General features: G+C 46.2%; 1 protein-coding gene across 1 annotated transcript in view; it reads left to right on the top strand.

Annotated features, from left to right (window-relative positions):
- The window catches only part of LOC128726495 (SCY1-like protein 2), a 70,019-nt gene that overhangs the window by 35,244 nt on the left and 21,843 nt on the right, over nt 1-12,932 (top strand). Inside the window, exons 7-16 of the mRNA XM_053820308.1 lie at nt 2,183-2,313; nt 2,595-2,709; nt 5,864-6,009; nt 6,174-6,327; nt 7,291-7,467; nt 7,564-7,636; nt 9,770-9,906; nt 10,034-10,247; nt 10,324-10,482; nt 12,556-12,650. Coding sequence (XP_053676283.1) covers nt 2,183-2,313; nt 2,595-2,709; nt 5,864-6,009; nt 6,174-6,327; nt 7,291-7,467; nt 7,564-7,636; nt 9,770-9,906; nt 10,034-10,247; nt 10,324-10,482; nt 12,556-12,650 — 1,401 coding nt within the window. The remainder of the gene's footprint in view (nt 1-2,182; nt 2,314-2,594; nt 2,710-5,863; nt 6,010-6,173; nt 6,328-7,290; nt 7,468-7,563; nt 7,637-9,769; nt 9,907-10,033; nt 10,248-10,323; nt 10,483-12,555; nt 12,651-12,932) is intronic.

Here is a 12,932-nt window from a genome sequence, read left to right on the forward strand (position 1 = left end):
ATCCTTTTTTTTGGCTTACTTCGTACGATGGAAAGCAAGATGAGCGCTAGCGATGGGTCGAAAAATATCTTCTCCTCATTTCGACTACGGCTTCGACTCCGATGGGCAGATGAATATTCATCCCATCTCATCGTGGCCACCTTACAGTCCCTACGCAGGGCTTCAAGGACGAACTGTGGGGTTTTCGAGGGCACTATCCACCGTGCTATTTTTGCCAGCATTCCACGCGTGTTCCAGGAACCCGCCACCCAACGGTACGGTATCCAATTTGGGCTTTGATCTGAGCCATCTTCAGAGGCACGACAAAAAGGATGGTTGCAATTGTAGTTGTAAGCGCACAAAGCGGTGTGTGAAATGGGCAAAAAAGGAGCACGCACAATTTGGCGCCGGTGGTAAGATGAAAGCAAGCACTCGCCGTAATCATAAATTCCACACGGCTCGTCCTGGCGCCCTATTGTTGGGTTGCTGACGGTTGATGGCTCCGGTTGTGAGTTTCATATTCCTACGACTCCAAAACGCAACTCCACCCCAAACGCGGCTCATATCACCTGCTGCCAGTGATGGCACGAGGCTGGGATTTTCTTCCAAAGATGCTTTTAGGGGCGGGAAAGGGCGACTCGCGTATCCTTAAAATCCTTCGAATGGTGGTGTTTGTTTTGCGAAGGCCGTGGCGCAGGTGCTAGGAGCGATGGCATTAGCTCGCATGAGAGACGCTAATACACGTTAGTGGCACGCAACTCATTCGTCGTTGTTTTTGAGTAATCGAAAGCCACGCTCCGTCCCTGGGTGATATTTGATCCATCGTTGCCATCGGAGATACATTGCCTGCGTGTTGGTTGAATTTCGCATAAATTGAGTGTTTTGCTGCTCGCGGGAAACGAGCTGAAGGGATTATATTATATTGGCTTCGTGAAAAAACACAAGCCAAATTTGTGAGCCAAGTTAACGCAACGCTACCTATCGCTAGGTAAAGCATGTAATAATATTAAATCAAGCGCTTTAAGCGTAATAATGTTTAATCAAGCACTTTAATGCGAAAAAAAATAAGCCGTTGCGATCAAGCCATGTTGAACAAATATTTCTTGTTTTCAAGGCCTCCTACGTTCTTGTTTTCCATGTGCCCATAAATATGTGTTTTATAGAAATTGTTATTGATTCCCAGTACCGTTTGCGTTCAAAAACAGTATTTTATGATTCTCAATAATTTATATTGCATGGAAAACTCAGGAAAAAAATTTTTGTTTTTTTATGAATTTTTACATCAGAATAAATAAGGTAAAATGTAAAAATAAATTCACATATTGTTCAAACAGTCCACAAAGCAAGCCATATGACACTCAAAGATTAGCAAATAAAACCGTAACAATGTTACGCTTTCCTTCAATTTAGCACATCGCAACATCGGGCGAATCTTCTTGCAACATTTTGTTGTTGCCCCCCATATCTTCGAGGTTGATTAAATTTTTCAAAAACCCAACGGCCATGCTTCTCGTGGCGCATGCATTCAACCACGTGCCCTAAGCACGCCAATGCTCCATCCACGCCGGCGGCGTTGATTGTTTCTGCGCTTTCCTTCTCGCCTTGCCTTGCACGGTTATGAAAAAGCTTTTCCATGTGAATTCGTTGCCTAAGTTAGTTAGCTTTCATTTTATTCGCAACAATAATTAAATCAAATGCAAACTCACTACCATACGGCTCGTGTCCTGGTGGCTGGCTTCTGCTGGGGTCCACGAACCGGCTGGGAAAGCGAGTTTTTCCCACTCACCCCCCTATGTGGAAGGGCAATTGTTAGGTGGTGTTTTTTCCTCCCCCCCTAGAAACACGCGAAGAACCTTAAGGGCTGTGTTTGTGTACCAAAGTTCACCCAGAGGTTGTTGTATTCTTGCACAAGACCAGCAGCTTGTTGATTGGATTCAAAACTTACACATCCTTGGGCACGGGATGGAGTCGCTCCATACGAGAGTCGATTTATGACAAAGAAGGACTCACAGCGCATGTAGGTCCTTTGGCGTGCTCGCTCCCTCACTGGGCTTATTATTGGGCGCCCATTGATACGGGAAAAATATGTATATCCCTCCGGTAGCATGCGAACAACACGAATACGCTTCCTTCGCACGCAATCAGCGCACGGAGGCGAACGGGAGCGTCAAAGAACATGGACTAATTTTCTATAAATCATCAGCTAGATGAGGCCGTACACAACATCCTGCCCAGGATACCGATCCCGCTTCAGGAGGCGACGACACGGCTGCTGAAAAAATCGCCCGGTGCCCGCCCGACGGCTCAGCTGCTGACACTCATCAAGTACTTCAGGTAGGTTGGGCCGCACCGTTTGCCTTCCACGGGTTCTTTTTCCCCGGCTCTATTGCCACCAGCAATACAACCACAACCTGCAAAACCTCGCAGGGCTCGGAAACGAACGAACGCCCGTAATTGGATTGTCCGTGTTGTTCGCGTTCGGTGCTTAATTTCATTCGCTTGCGTTTCGAATCGCTGCGCGTCTTATTTTTCTCGCATTCCCGCCTCGGGAAACGCTTGTTTAATGTTCTTCAATTTTATTCACTCTCTTTCTCTCTCTCTTTTTCCACCTGTAGCGATCCGGCCGTGCAGGCGCTGCAGTTCCTCGATGTCATCAACATGAAGGATCCGACGCAAAAAACGCACTACTACCGCAGCACGCTCAGAGAGGTTCTACCGTTTATACCACGGGTAAGCAAGCGTTGAGCAATTTTCCGCTACTCTAGCCGCTGTCTCTTTCACTCACGAAAGCCCGAAGGGCCTAAGGAAACCGCACCAACCGCAACAAGGGTCCTCGAACGGTCGTGGCGCTTCTTGAGGCAGTTGAGGAAAAGGCTTTGGAGTGAAATTACTTCACCCGCTTGGGTGCACAAATTTGTAATAACTCTGTCGTGGAATTGCGCCAACGAACGAACGGGTTGACAGATTAGCCCTTGAGGTGAACCGATGGCATGTTGGTTGATTTTAACGAGTCAACAACGAGCGAGCAATAATTAGCCGCGATCAGGAAGTTAATCGGGTGGTATGATGCTTTATCATGGGTGGGAATCAGTTACTTAGAATTGCATCGTTTCGACATGCAAACAAGATCGATGCAGTTAACATCTGAAATCAAACACACCTTCAAAATATACGTTACCAACCACCCCTGAAAAAGAAACGTCAACATCATCGAATGTAGATCCGGTGAATATATTGCTTGTTTTGAAAATCAATCAACATCATGTACCAGTTATCATAATATCAGTTTTATTGTTCCTTCGCCCGTAACGGCAGTTATTTATTTTCCCAAGACTTCTCTGGCCTTCGTCGATAATGGCGTATAGTGTTCAGTATACTGGAATTTGCATACTTTCCAACATCAGACATCGAACAAACGTTCGAAAGCATTCACAATGTATGAGTGGGAATGATTTAAATTTCAAAGCAACCGTTCTCTCCCCCCCCATCAAACCGTTGACCCAAAACGGTTTCGCTCGAACTATTCCCCCGTCGATTGAAGCAACACATTTCAGCTGAACAGCATCAGGCCCAGTATTTCAACTCAAAGCTCTCTCCGAAAGGTTGTCTATTGGGTTAATAATGAATAGTTCATTGCGGGTATCGGAGCCACACACAAAAAAAACGGGCCCTCAGGGCTAGCTCATTGGAACGACTCCACACAACCGTAAACGGGACCGTTTCCGGGATGTTTGCTCCAATCGGCCTCGGCAATCATGGACGTAAACACACCTGTTCGCTTTTTCCAGTTCATTTGCGTGCCTTCTCGGTTAGGGGGTTTGTTCGTGCGTTGCTTTCCTTGCTGCCAAAAAAAACCACCCTTTCCGAAAGGCCGAAGAAACCGAACGCTTCCGTCCGTTGGGAAGCCATTTTGTCGATGCTTCACGTTCGCTTTCTCTCTCTCTCTCGAGAGAGATATTACCTTTCCCAGGGTGCCTCGCAAACGATCCCGATTGCTCGAGGTTTCAAAAATCAATCAACTCACCCCTCCCTCAATCGATGCAGCAGAAGATATCCTCGATCCGGTCGTCGACGTCGTCGTCGTCGTCTGGCTGTTCGATCCTTGTGCGGGTTTTGCGATTTTTGCACCCACTCTCACCCCCGAAGGAGCAGGCACTTGTTGCTGCAGGGACTCTCGGTAAGCGATCCGGGTAAGCGCCCAATCCGTGCGGCGTTAACAATGTAAAAGTGTAAATTAGATTTGATCACCCGACCGATCCTGAACCCAGCGTCGTCCTGCGAACGCACGCCATATTGGTGAGCCCGGTGGAAAGTCTCGTAGGCCATTGGGATTGGTAGGGTGGGATGAATTCCACCCTGTATTCTCGCATTCGCATGGGGTGAGTGAGAAAGCGCCACCCATAATCAGTTTATCGTGCTGGCGCGCTATAAATCACGCCGTCTTCGATAGAGCGCCTTGTTGGCCCGTTTAATTTGCCATTCAACGTCTGGCGGATGGGTTGATGGGTTGTAAATTTTATGTCCCACCCACCGTACGCATCATGTACGTTTGTGTGTATCTGTGTGTGTGTGGAACGGTGTAATGGGTGTAATGGGTTCAAAGCGAAACGGTAAGCCGATTTGGCGGAAAATATGTAATGTAAGTCGAATGGTGGAATCCCTAGGGGAAGGCATCGTATGGGAAACGCTGTTGAGACGCTTGTAAGCGCATGAGAGCTTAAAACAACACAAAGGACGGTATTGTTCTGGTAAATCAATCGCAAGCCGGTGAAGCCCACCGTTTTGTGTGCTAGTGCAGAAAAGCTGACTTAGCGTTAAATTGATCTAAATTGTGGCTTTAACTGAACAAATTTATTGAAGTGTATAGGGCTAGGTTCTATCAATCAATCAATGAGTACATATAAGAAGCAATAATTTGTATTAAAATTATCCTACACACATTAACTACGCCACTATGCATGAACAACTGCTAGTTTTTTGAAGTAAATAATTCTTAATCACAATAAATTAAAACGATGTTTTTGGCCAAAGCTAGCTGCCTTCAAATTACTCCAACAAAATCAGGCAACATGCCCAAGGCAACCTGATTAAAACTGTTTATCAATTTGCACCTGCTGGTACCGTTTTATCTGCGTTTATTTGCGTACAGCTTTACAAGGCCCAAGGCGATGTTGCCCAAAGTTGTTCGACCGTAAAGCAAACGCTTGATCTTGGAATTATCGAATATTTAATTGTTTGTGCTGTTGTTTTCAATGCTGCAGCGGTAGCTTCAAGGAGTTTCTGATCAAATTACCTCCGTTCCATTAAGCTGCCATGAACACGTTTCAAAGCAAACTTTTCGCTCTAAGATGGTACCAATTATCGAAGGTGTTGTACTCCTTAAGTGGGATAAACAATAAGGATGCTAATAAGTCTAATGAACAGCTCAAACTTTATTAATCAATACCCAAATATAATCATCTCACCTCAATCTCATCCATTATAATGCTGCCACAAACGAATTAATCGAAAAGGTACCCAATCAATTTGAGCTAGCGTTATCAATGGAGAAGTGTGTCTTTTGAAAACCATATATCGGAAGGTAGAATGATCTCCATTAAAAAGAGAGAATGAATTGAAGTCATAAACAAATTATCTAAAGCTCGCCTATTACGCCCAGTGTTCAATTGATTAATATGAGCTTACTTAACCTCCGCCATCGTCAGTGGTTAAAGTCTTTACAGTAGCTCAAGCATCCATTCCGGCTCCACGACGCCTTCAGACCAGCCAAGAAATCCGTCGAAAGCATCGGAATTGATCAGCAAACAAAACCGCTTTCCAATACGTTTCTGTCACTAGCAGCAATGCACTCAATGCCGGCTCTTTTCTCGGTCTACTTCCACAGAAACTCTGGTGGCAGCACATCTGGCCTAATCTGCAGCAGGAAATGCGTGCCGATGAAGTGTTGGCCGCCGTACTGCAGCCCGCCCTCACCTTGGTCCAAGAATCTTCAAACACGGAATATGAAGCAATCATTTTACCTACCTTTAAGTAAGACCCGACCCGACTCATGCCTTTTTTTTTATTACAACCTAAACTCGTCTCGCTTGTTATCCTGCTCCGTGTTCTCTGTGTTTGTGCTTCATCTGTGTGTGCTCGGGAAACGATTTCCATTTGTGTGTTTTTCTTACTGCTTCATTTTCTCTCACCCACAGGACTGTTTTTGTAGCTCCAAAATCTATACAAGCGACCGTAGCGTTATTAGAAAACTTACACATTATTCTAGAGAAAACACCACGGGACGACATCCGGACAGAGGTATTGCCCCTGCTGTTCAACGCACTGGAAAGCACAACGATACAGGTGCAGGTGAGTATTTTGTTCTGCCGTTACCAGAACCAACCGACCAACCTTTTAACCAACAATCGAACTGTGCGCACCACATTTGGGGAGAGTTTACTTTGCTTTGATCACAAAAGGCGCGTGTGTACCTTCTCGTGTTTCAAACTCGTACGTAGTAGGCTTTGCCGGGATATTTGCGCCTTGCTGAAGCGCCTACTACGAAGGAAAGATCGCAAAATCTAGCATGTTTCGGTCAAATAAACAAAGTTGTTCCTCCGACCGTACAACATTTCCATGAACGTGAAGCACTTCGGGTGAAAGAAACAAAACCCAAACGCGCGACTTCTAGTGTGCACCATAGTTGGGGGAAATTTTCCATCATCCATCACACCCCCATCGCTGAGATAGCCTAAGGGACAACGTGGCCAGCGACTCGCTTCTGCGGCACTGAATTGATCCGTTTCAATCAGCACCTCGGTCTTCGTCCGTTGGCCCTTAACCACCGATTTTCCATCCACCGATCGATCTGATGCTGCAACTCACCACCGATGATCGTTGCACGATGACAGCTAGAGATGGTTCAATCAAAACCCATCACAGACGAGAGAGAGCGAGCGCTCTATCGAGATCAAAAACTGGCACGGAAAGTCACTCCACGGGTGGCGATTAACTTTCATTTCCCTTCCACCGTTAGCCACGGGGAGTTTCCACGCCCGAATGTCAATTATCTTTCCCACGAAGGGCACGAGCCCTCGTTCCACGAAACCTTCCTACAACTCGCGAGATACACCCAACTTCTGGTGAATGCTTCGGTTGAACGCTTTGTTGAAACCCAACGCTCGAAACCCTCGAGGCGCTGGGGCCGAGATTCGAGCCGTGATAAATTAATTTTCTTCAGTTTTCACCCGACACTCATGCGGCACCCTCTCTCTCTCTCTATCTCTCTTGTTCTCTTGTTTCCTCCCCACACACACACACACACTCACATAGAGCGCGGCACTTGTGGCAGTGACGAACGTGTACGACTACCTGGACGACATCACGATCAAGAAGCTGGTCCTGCCGAAGCTAAAGTCGGTGTTCGAGAAGAACCAGAGCGATCTGAAAATCATGGGCAACGTGCTGCAGTGCGTCGAGCGGACGTTGGATAAGCTGGATAAGTCCCAGGTGAGTTGGGAGCGGCGAAGTTTGTTCAACGCCACCCCCAAACCTCCCTGTCTCATGGGTTTCCCATCTCACTTTTCCCTCGTTTTTCGGTGACAGATAATCGATGAGGTGCTGCCGTTGCTGCTCGAAGTACGGCTCACCGATCCGGACATAGTGGTGCGCGTCGTCAGTAAGTATGCCGCCAGCTCTGGAGGGTGATTTTCCACTCAGGAAATGCATCCGGTGGGGGGCCTTAACGAAACGCTGAGCCAGCGCTGGATGGGATATCGGTTGCAGAACCGGCAAGGACCCTTGCGGACAATGAGACCGAGTGGTGTTGCTTAACCTGCATGTATCTCCTAATTGTGCAATAGCCCGAGAGTGCTTGAGGCGCATCCTTCGTGGTGAAGCTTCTCCCCGGAAGAAGCTTCTCGACCATGGTTCCGTAGTCGTCGAGACTGCAAGGACGAGAAGGATCTCGAACGCATCCTTTCGCCGCACGAGCACAATGTCACAATCCCATCGAAACTCGGTCGATCGCTTTTAAAAGCCGTCCGTGTTGAATTCCAGCTCCTTGGTGAGCTTTATCCGCTATTATGCGATTCCGGAAGCAACGGGCGACCGGACGGGTATTGCGCAGTCTGAAAAATCGCAAGCTTGGAAAATCCATAAAATCCGTTTCACCAACGCGCGTTACCACGGCGCATAAATTTAAAAGTACAATTTTAATTAGCCCTTTGGCGTGTGTATAGCTCCATCCGAGTCGTGTAGCAACACTTTTCAGTGGAAGAAAAAAAAACCTGTTGCTCTTTTGCTTCTCCGGCCGGCGAACAACCGGTCCGTGCAAAATTACTAGCTGTAAAACATAGCATTAATGCGACAGCACACTCGTGTAATACATCACCAGGTCGGGCAGATGGTGACGTTTGTTTCCGGTTTTCCTGGGTTCCGCGTGAAGTCTGAGGCCACTGCGATGGTAATGAATTGTTTTTCACGGAATGTAAGTTACCCTCAAAGGGTGAGCTAATCCTTACCCATCCTTGGACAGGTGCCTCACGGCAACTGTAGCTTTTGGAAGGTTTTCTATCATTCGTGTAAGCTTCCAGGTGCATGTAATGACGCAAATATTGTCATTTTTTAATTACAAAAAGGCTGTGATTCGTTCTTCAGCTTTTGCTGCTCGCAACCAACAACCCACAAGCAGGCATCAACAACTTGTTTGCCTCGCGCGTACCTCACTGCGCAATTGTTTCCGGCATTCTGCCTTGCGATTGCAGAAGCCAGTTTCAAAAATAATCCCTTTCCACCCACGCCCGCCCGATGGAAAGCGAAAAAGTTCACGCACTACGTCACACCGAAGCCGTTGGCGGAGGCGTTGCTGAAAACCAATCCAAGTGATGCACCTCGTCAACGCCGCACGTCGCGCGCGATTCCGAGAAGTTTATTTTCGCTCCACGCGCGTGTGGGTGGCGATTACGATGGGGCAAAATAATACCCACCGGTATCCGGTGCCGGTGGTGGAGTTTTGCATGATTTTATGTGCATTTTCCGGAGCGTATTTACCGAGCTACAGTGATGGGTTTTTGGTGAATTTTGAGGCGCTGGTTGCTGCGATGAAACAAATAAAAGGGCAGGATGTAGGGCATTGTTGCGCACTTCATTGCATGCACAACACACACACGCGCATCACATCACGAGAGAGATCTGCAATGTCCGCTTCGGAATTAGTGCTAATTTGACAACGCAAAGCACCGGCTGTTAATTGAAACCCGTGCTTGGTGCTGGCAACGCGTAAAAGCCCACTCTAATTACCACGGATTTGGCTCAAATTGTGCAAACAATGCAACCATAAATCACCCACAGATAGCGAGCCGAGCTTTGGCTCGTCTAAAACTCATAATTGGCTTTCCAGGCGCGCGCGCGTGTGGAACATATCACCCACAGCGTTGGCAGCTGGCAACACGGTCCGGGTTCTTTCTCAACGCCTGGCAAACCAGCGGCAACGCGTGGGGAGCTAGTAAATGTAATTTAATGAGCTGGAAATCATGTCATAAACCGGTTGATACACTAATAAAGCAAATTGAACAGTGCGGCTCGGAGCTGTGACGAGCCCGGCACTGTTTGCGAGTTACATGCGCATGCATAAAGCATAACGGTTGACGTAAAATTATTCATGGGATTTCCGTTCCATTCGACCCGGTCCCGGTTCTGGCTCCGGGAGTTTCGCTTCCCATGACGCCCTTTTTTATAGCACCTTTACATTCGCTCTCTTTTTCCCTCTCATACTCTCTCACGCTTTCGCTATCGACGTCCCACTCCGTAGATATCTACCGAATCATGCTGTGCGACAAAAAGTACGGCTTAACCGTAAACATCATGGCAACGAAGGTGATGCCCACGCTGCTGCCCCAGACGGTGAATCCGTCGTTAAATCTGGAACAGTTCATGATCCTGCTAGAGGTATGTCCGTTCCGTTCGATCGTTCCCGGATGGCCGGAATCGGGTGGCATCTAAGGGCCGCATGTGCCGCAGTGAGTTTTTGCTTTTCTTGCTTCCCGAAAACCAATGTGCTCCCACTTCCAAACAGGTGCTCCAAGAAATGCTGGACCAAATAGATAGGCAACAACGTAACAAATTGAAGCTGGACAATCTATCGCTCCCCTCGCCGGACCGGCATCGACCGCTGCGGCATCAGTTCTCGTCGGACAACATGAACGCGCAGCAGTTCAACATACCGAACCTGCGCATCGATCAGCGCAAGACGTCGAGCGCCGAGGATATGGCACGGAAGAACTCGACAGGTACCCGAAGAGGTATTGGAATGTCTAGTCGTGTGCATGCTATAGTTGTGTGTGTCGCCAACCCCATTTCTAACAGGATCGGGTGCTCTAGGTAGCTGGTGGTTCGGCGGCTCGCCGTCCTCGCCGGACAGTAACTTCTTGCGTGTGGTGAATGCGTTCCCGAACCGTCGATTGTCTGACAACACGCTCATGACGCCGAAGATACGCATCGCGCCATCTTGTGCTTCGTCTCCGGGTGAGTAGCACTGGGTTTTGGGGCCATATCCCTGGCAGGTAACACTGTAGAAATGCTGGTGTCTAAGATCAGGCTATAAAGAAGTTTTCCTACCTTTCATCAGGGTTTCAATACTAAGCCCTAGAACGATCTCTTTATTACATTATATTTTTACGGCATGTGCTAAAAATCAATCTTAACTCGGAATCATTCGATTGATTTTTTGTTTCGACATTTTTTTCAACGTTTCAGGCGCTTGTTTGCCGAAATTGATTGTAATTTGATATCGTCATTCTTGTTACTGCGGAAATGGGCTCTGTTTTCATCGCGAAGAAGACGCGAATGCGATTCTTGCGAACCACTGGTAGATATTGGTATGAGGATTTATTTATTTCTCTTTCGACAGTTTGACAACACGTCGTCTCCATGTTTCGGTGGTATATTTGTTTTAGCTTTTCTGTTACGTTGAAATACCTCATACGAAATTGTTCGAGAACGTATAAAAGCCTTCGATGACAAACCAGAAAGCTTTCAATAACTAATGAAAACATCATTACTTGGGATATAGCAAAAAAGGTGAATTATTGTCTAATGAATAATTGATATAGTGTGAAAATCGTATTATACAATGTATTTTAATAACATTCAGAAGAGATAAATGTTTACATAAAAAAATTGTAGAGTAAAATTTGTGTTTGGAAAAATTATGGAAAATGTTTCCAAGTAGCTCTTTCTTGAATATTTTATATAATAAAACACCATGGTAACCATGAAATTTACATGTGTGTAAAACACCATGCGCCTCCATCGGCGACAGCATGAAATTTTTTATCTTTCCAAAAATCCTAAATATCAAATCTCAAAAATATTACTCCTGAGTATTTCAAAAGTAACATACTTTTTACGGAGATGTATTGAAACATAAAATACCAGGCGCCTCCATGAAGTTAATATGCATGTAAACATCGACAATAGCATGACATTTTTTATCTTTCCAAATGTCTTGATATCAAATTTCACAAATAATGAACTAAGGAGTTTTTAGATTGTAATATCCCTTCTACGTTGATACGCTACATCATAAAATACTAGGCATCTTTATGACATTTTTATAATGTGGAACAACATGTGCCTCCATCGACAGTAGCATGAGATTTTTTATCTTTCCAAGTGCCTTAAAATCAAATTTCTCAGCTATTAAACTAAGAAGTTTTTAATTATAATATCCATTCTGCGTTGTTATGCTATATCATAAAACAACAGGCGTCTCCATGATGTTTACATGCATGTGAAACACCATGCGTCTCCATCGATTTTAGCGTGATATTTTTTATCATTAAAAATTCCGCAAATTTCAAATTACATAAATATAATTCAAGAGATCCTCTGAAACATAATTTCCTTCATATGTTGAACGAAATTTAATGAACAAAATATCCCGAAGAAACACTTATTATAGGAAGTGATGGGTATTCCATGCTTCTCACGCTTCTGTTACATGCGGTTAGTTTGATAAACTCCACCGCTATTGTTTCAACCTAGTTCCTTGCGGCTGCCATAACTTGATACACATCCAGTCGTTCTGACTAATACTGTTCGGTCTTACTACACCAGCGAACCAGCAAGGAACACGGTTAGAGATCCAGACGGTGTTGAGATAATTGCAACAGCCACCCAGGCTCGAGGCTACGACGTTTCACAATAATCCGTTGAATAATTGCACAAATTACAACGCATAGCAGCCAATAAATTAGCTAACCTTCTGTTGCGGAAAGTTCCGAGCACGATGGCTTGGATCCAACCTTGCCTCATTCTACCGATGTCTTTTCTGAGCCATTTAAGAAGAGACGGTGGTTGAGTTAGCTCACCCCCAGGCTCGATGCATGGCTCTGATAGCATCCTTCGGCACGTTGAATGCAAGACGAACAATCCACTTACGCTCGTTGGGGAGAAACTTTGACCAAGACTCGCTTAAAGGATGAAGCAAGCTTAGTAACTGACCCGACTTTGCTTTTTCTTTTTCTCCCTCTCTCTCTCTCTCTCTCTCTCTCTCTCTCTTTCCCTTTTTAATTTCTGCCTTTCTCATTCACTCAGGTGGAACCCCGGGCGGAGGGCTACCGATAAGACGGCACTCTAGCATTGGTCCGCAGGAACGACGAGGCTCCAACATCAATCTGTCACCACCGACTGTAAGTAGCAAGCGGCCGGCCCCAATATGCCCCTCCGCAGTAGCGTGTGTTTTAGTCCTTAGCGCGTAGTCGAGAAGGAATACAGTAAACATACGCCAACTTGTAGCACCAGTTATAGCCCGAGTAGCGAAAACAGCATTAGTGAAACCGCCAGCTGTACTGCCTAGTAATGTTTCCGCTCTACCACTCTTCGCTATTATTCGCTATTGCTCTCACTCTGTCCCTTTCTCTCGCTCTCTCTCTCTCTCTCTCTCTCTCTCGCGCTCTCGCTCTCTTTCACTC

Source organism: Anopheles nili, chromosome 3, assembly GCF_943737925.1.
Source record: "Anopheles nili chromosome 3, idAnoNiliSN_F5_01, whole genome shotgun sequence".
NCBI lineage: Eukaryota > Metazoa > Arthropoda > Insecta > Diptera > Culicidae > Anopheles > Anopheles nili.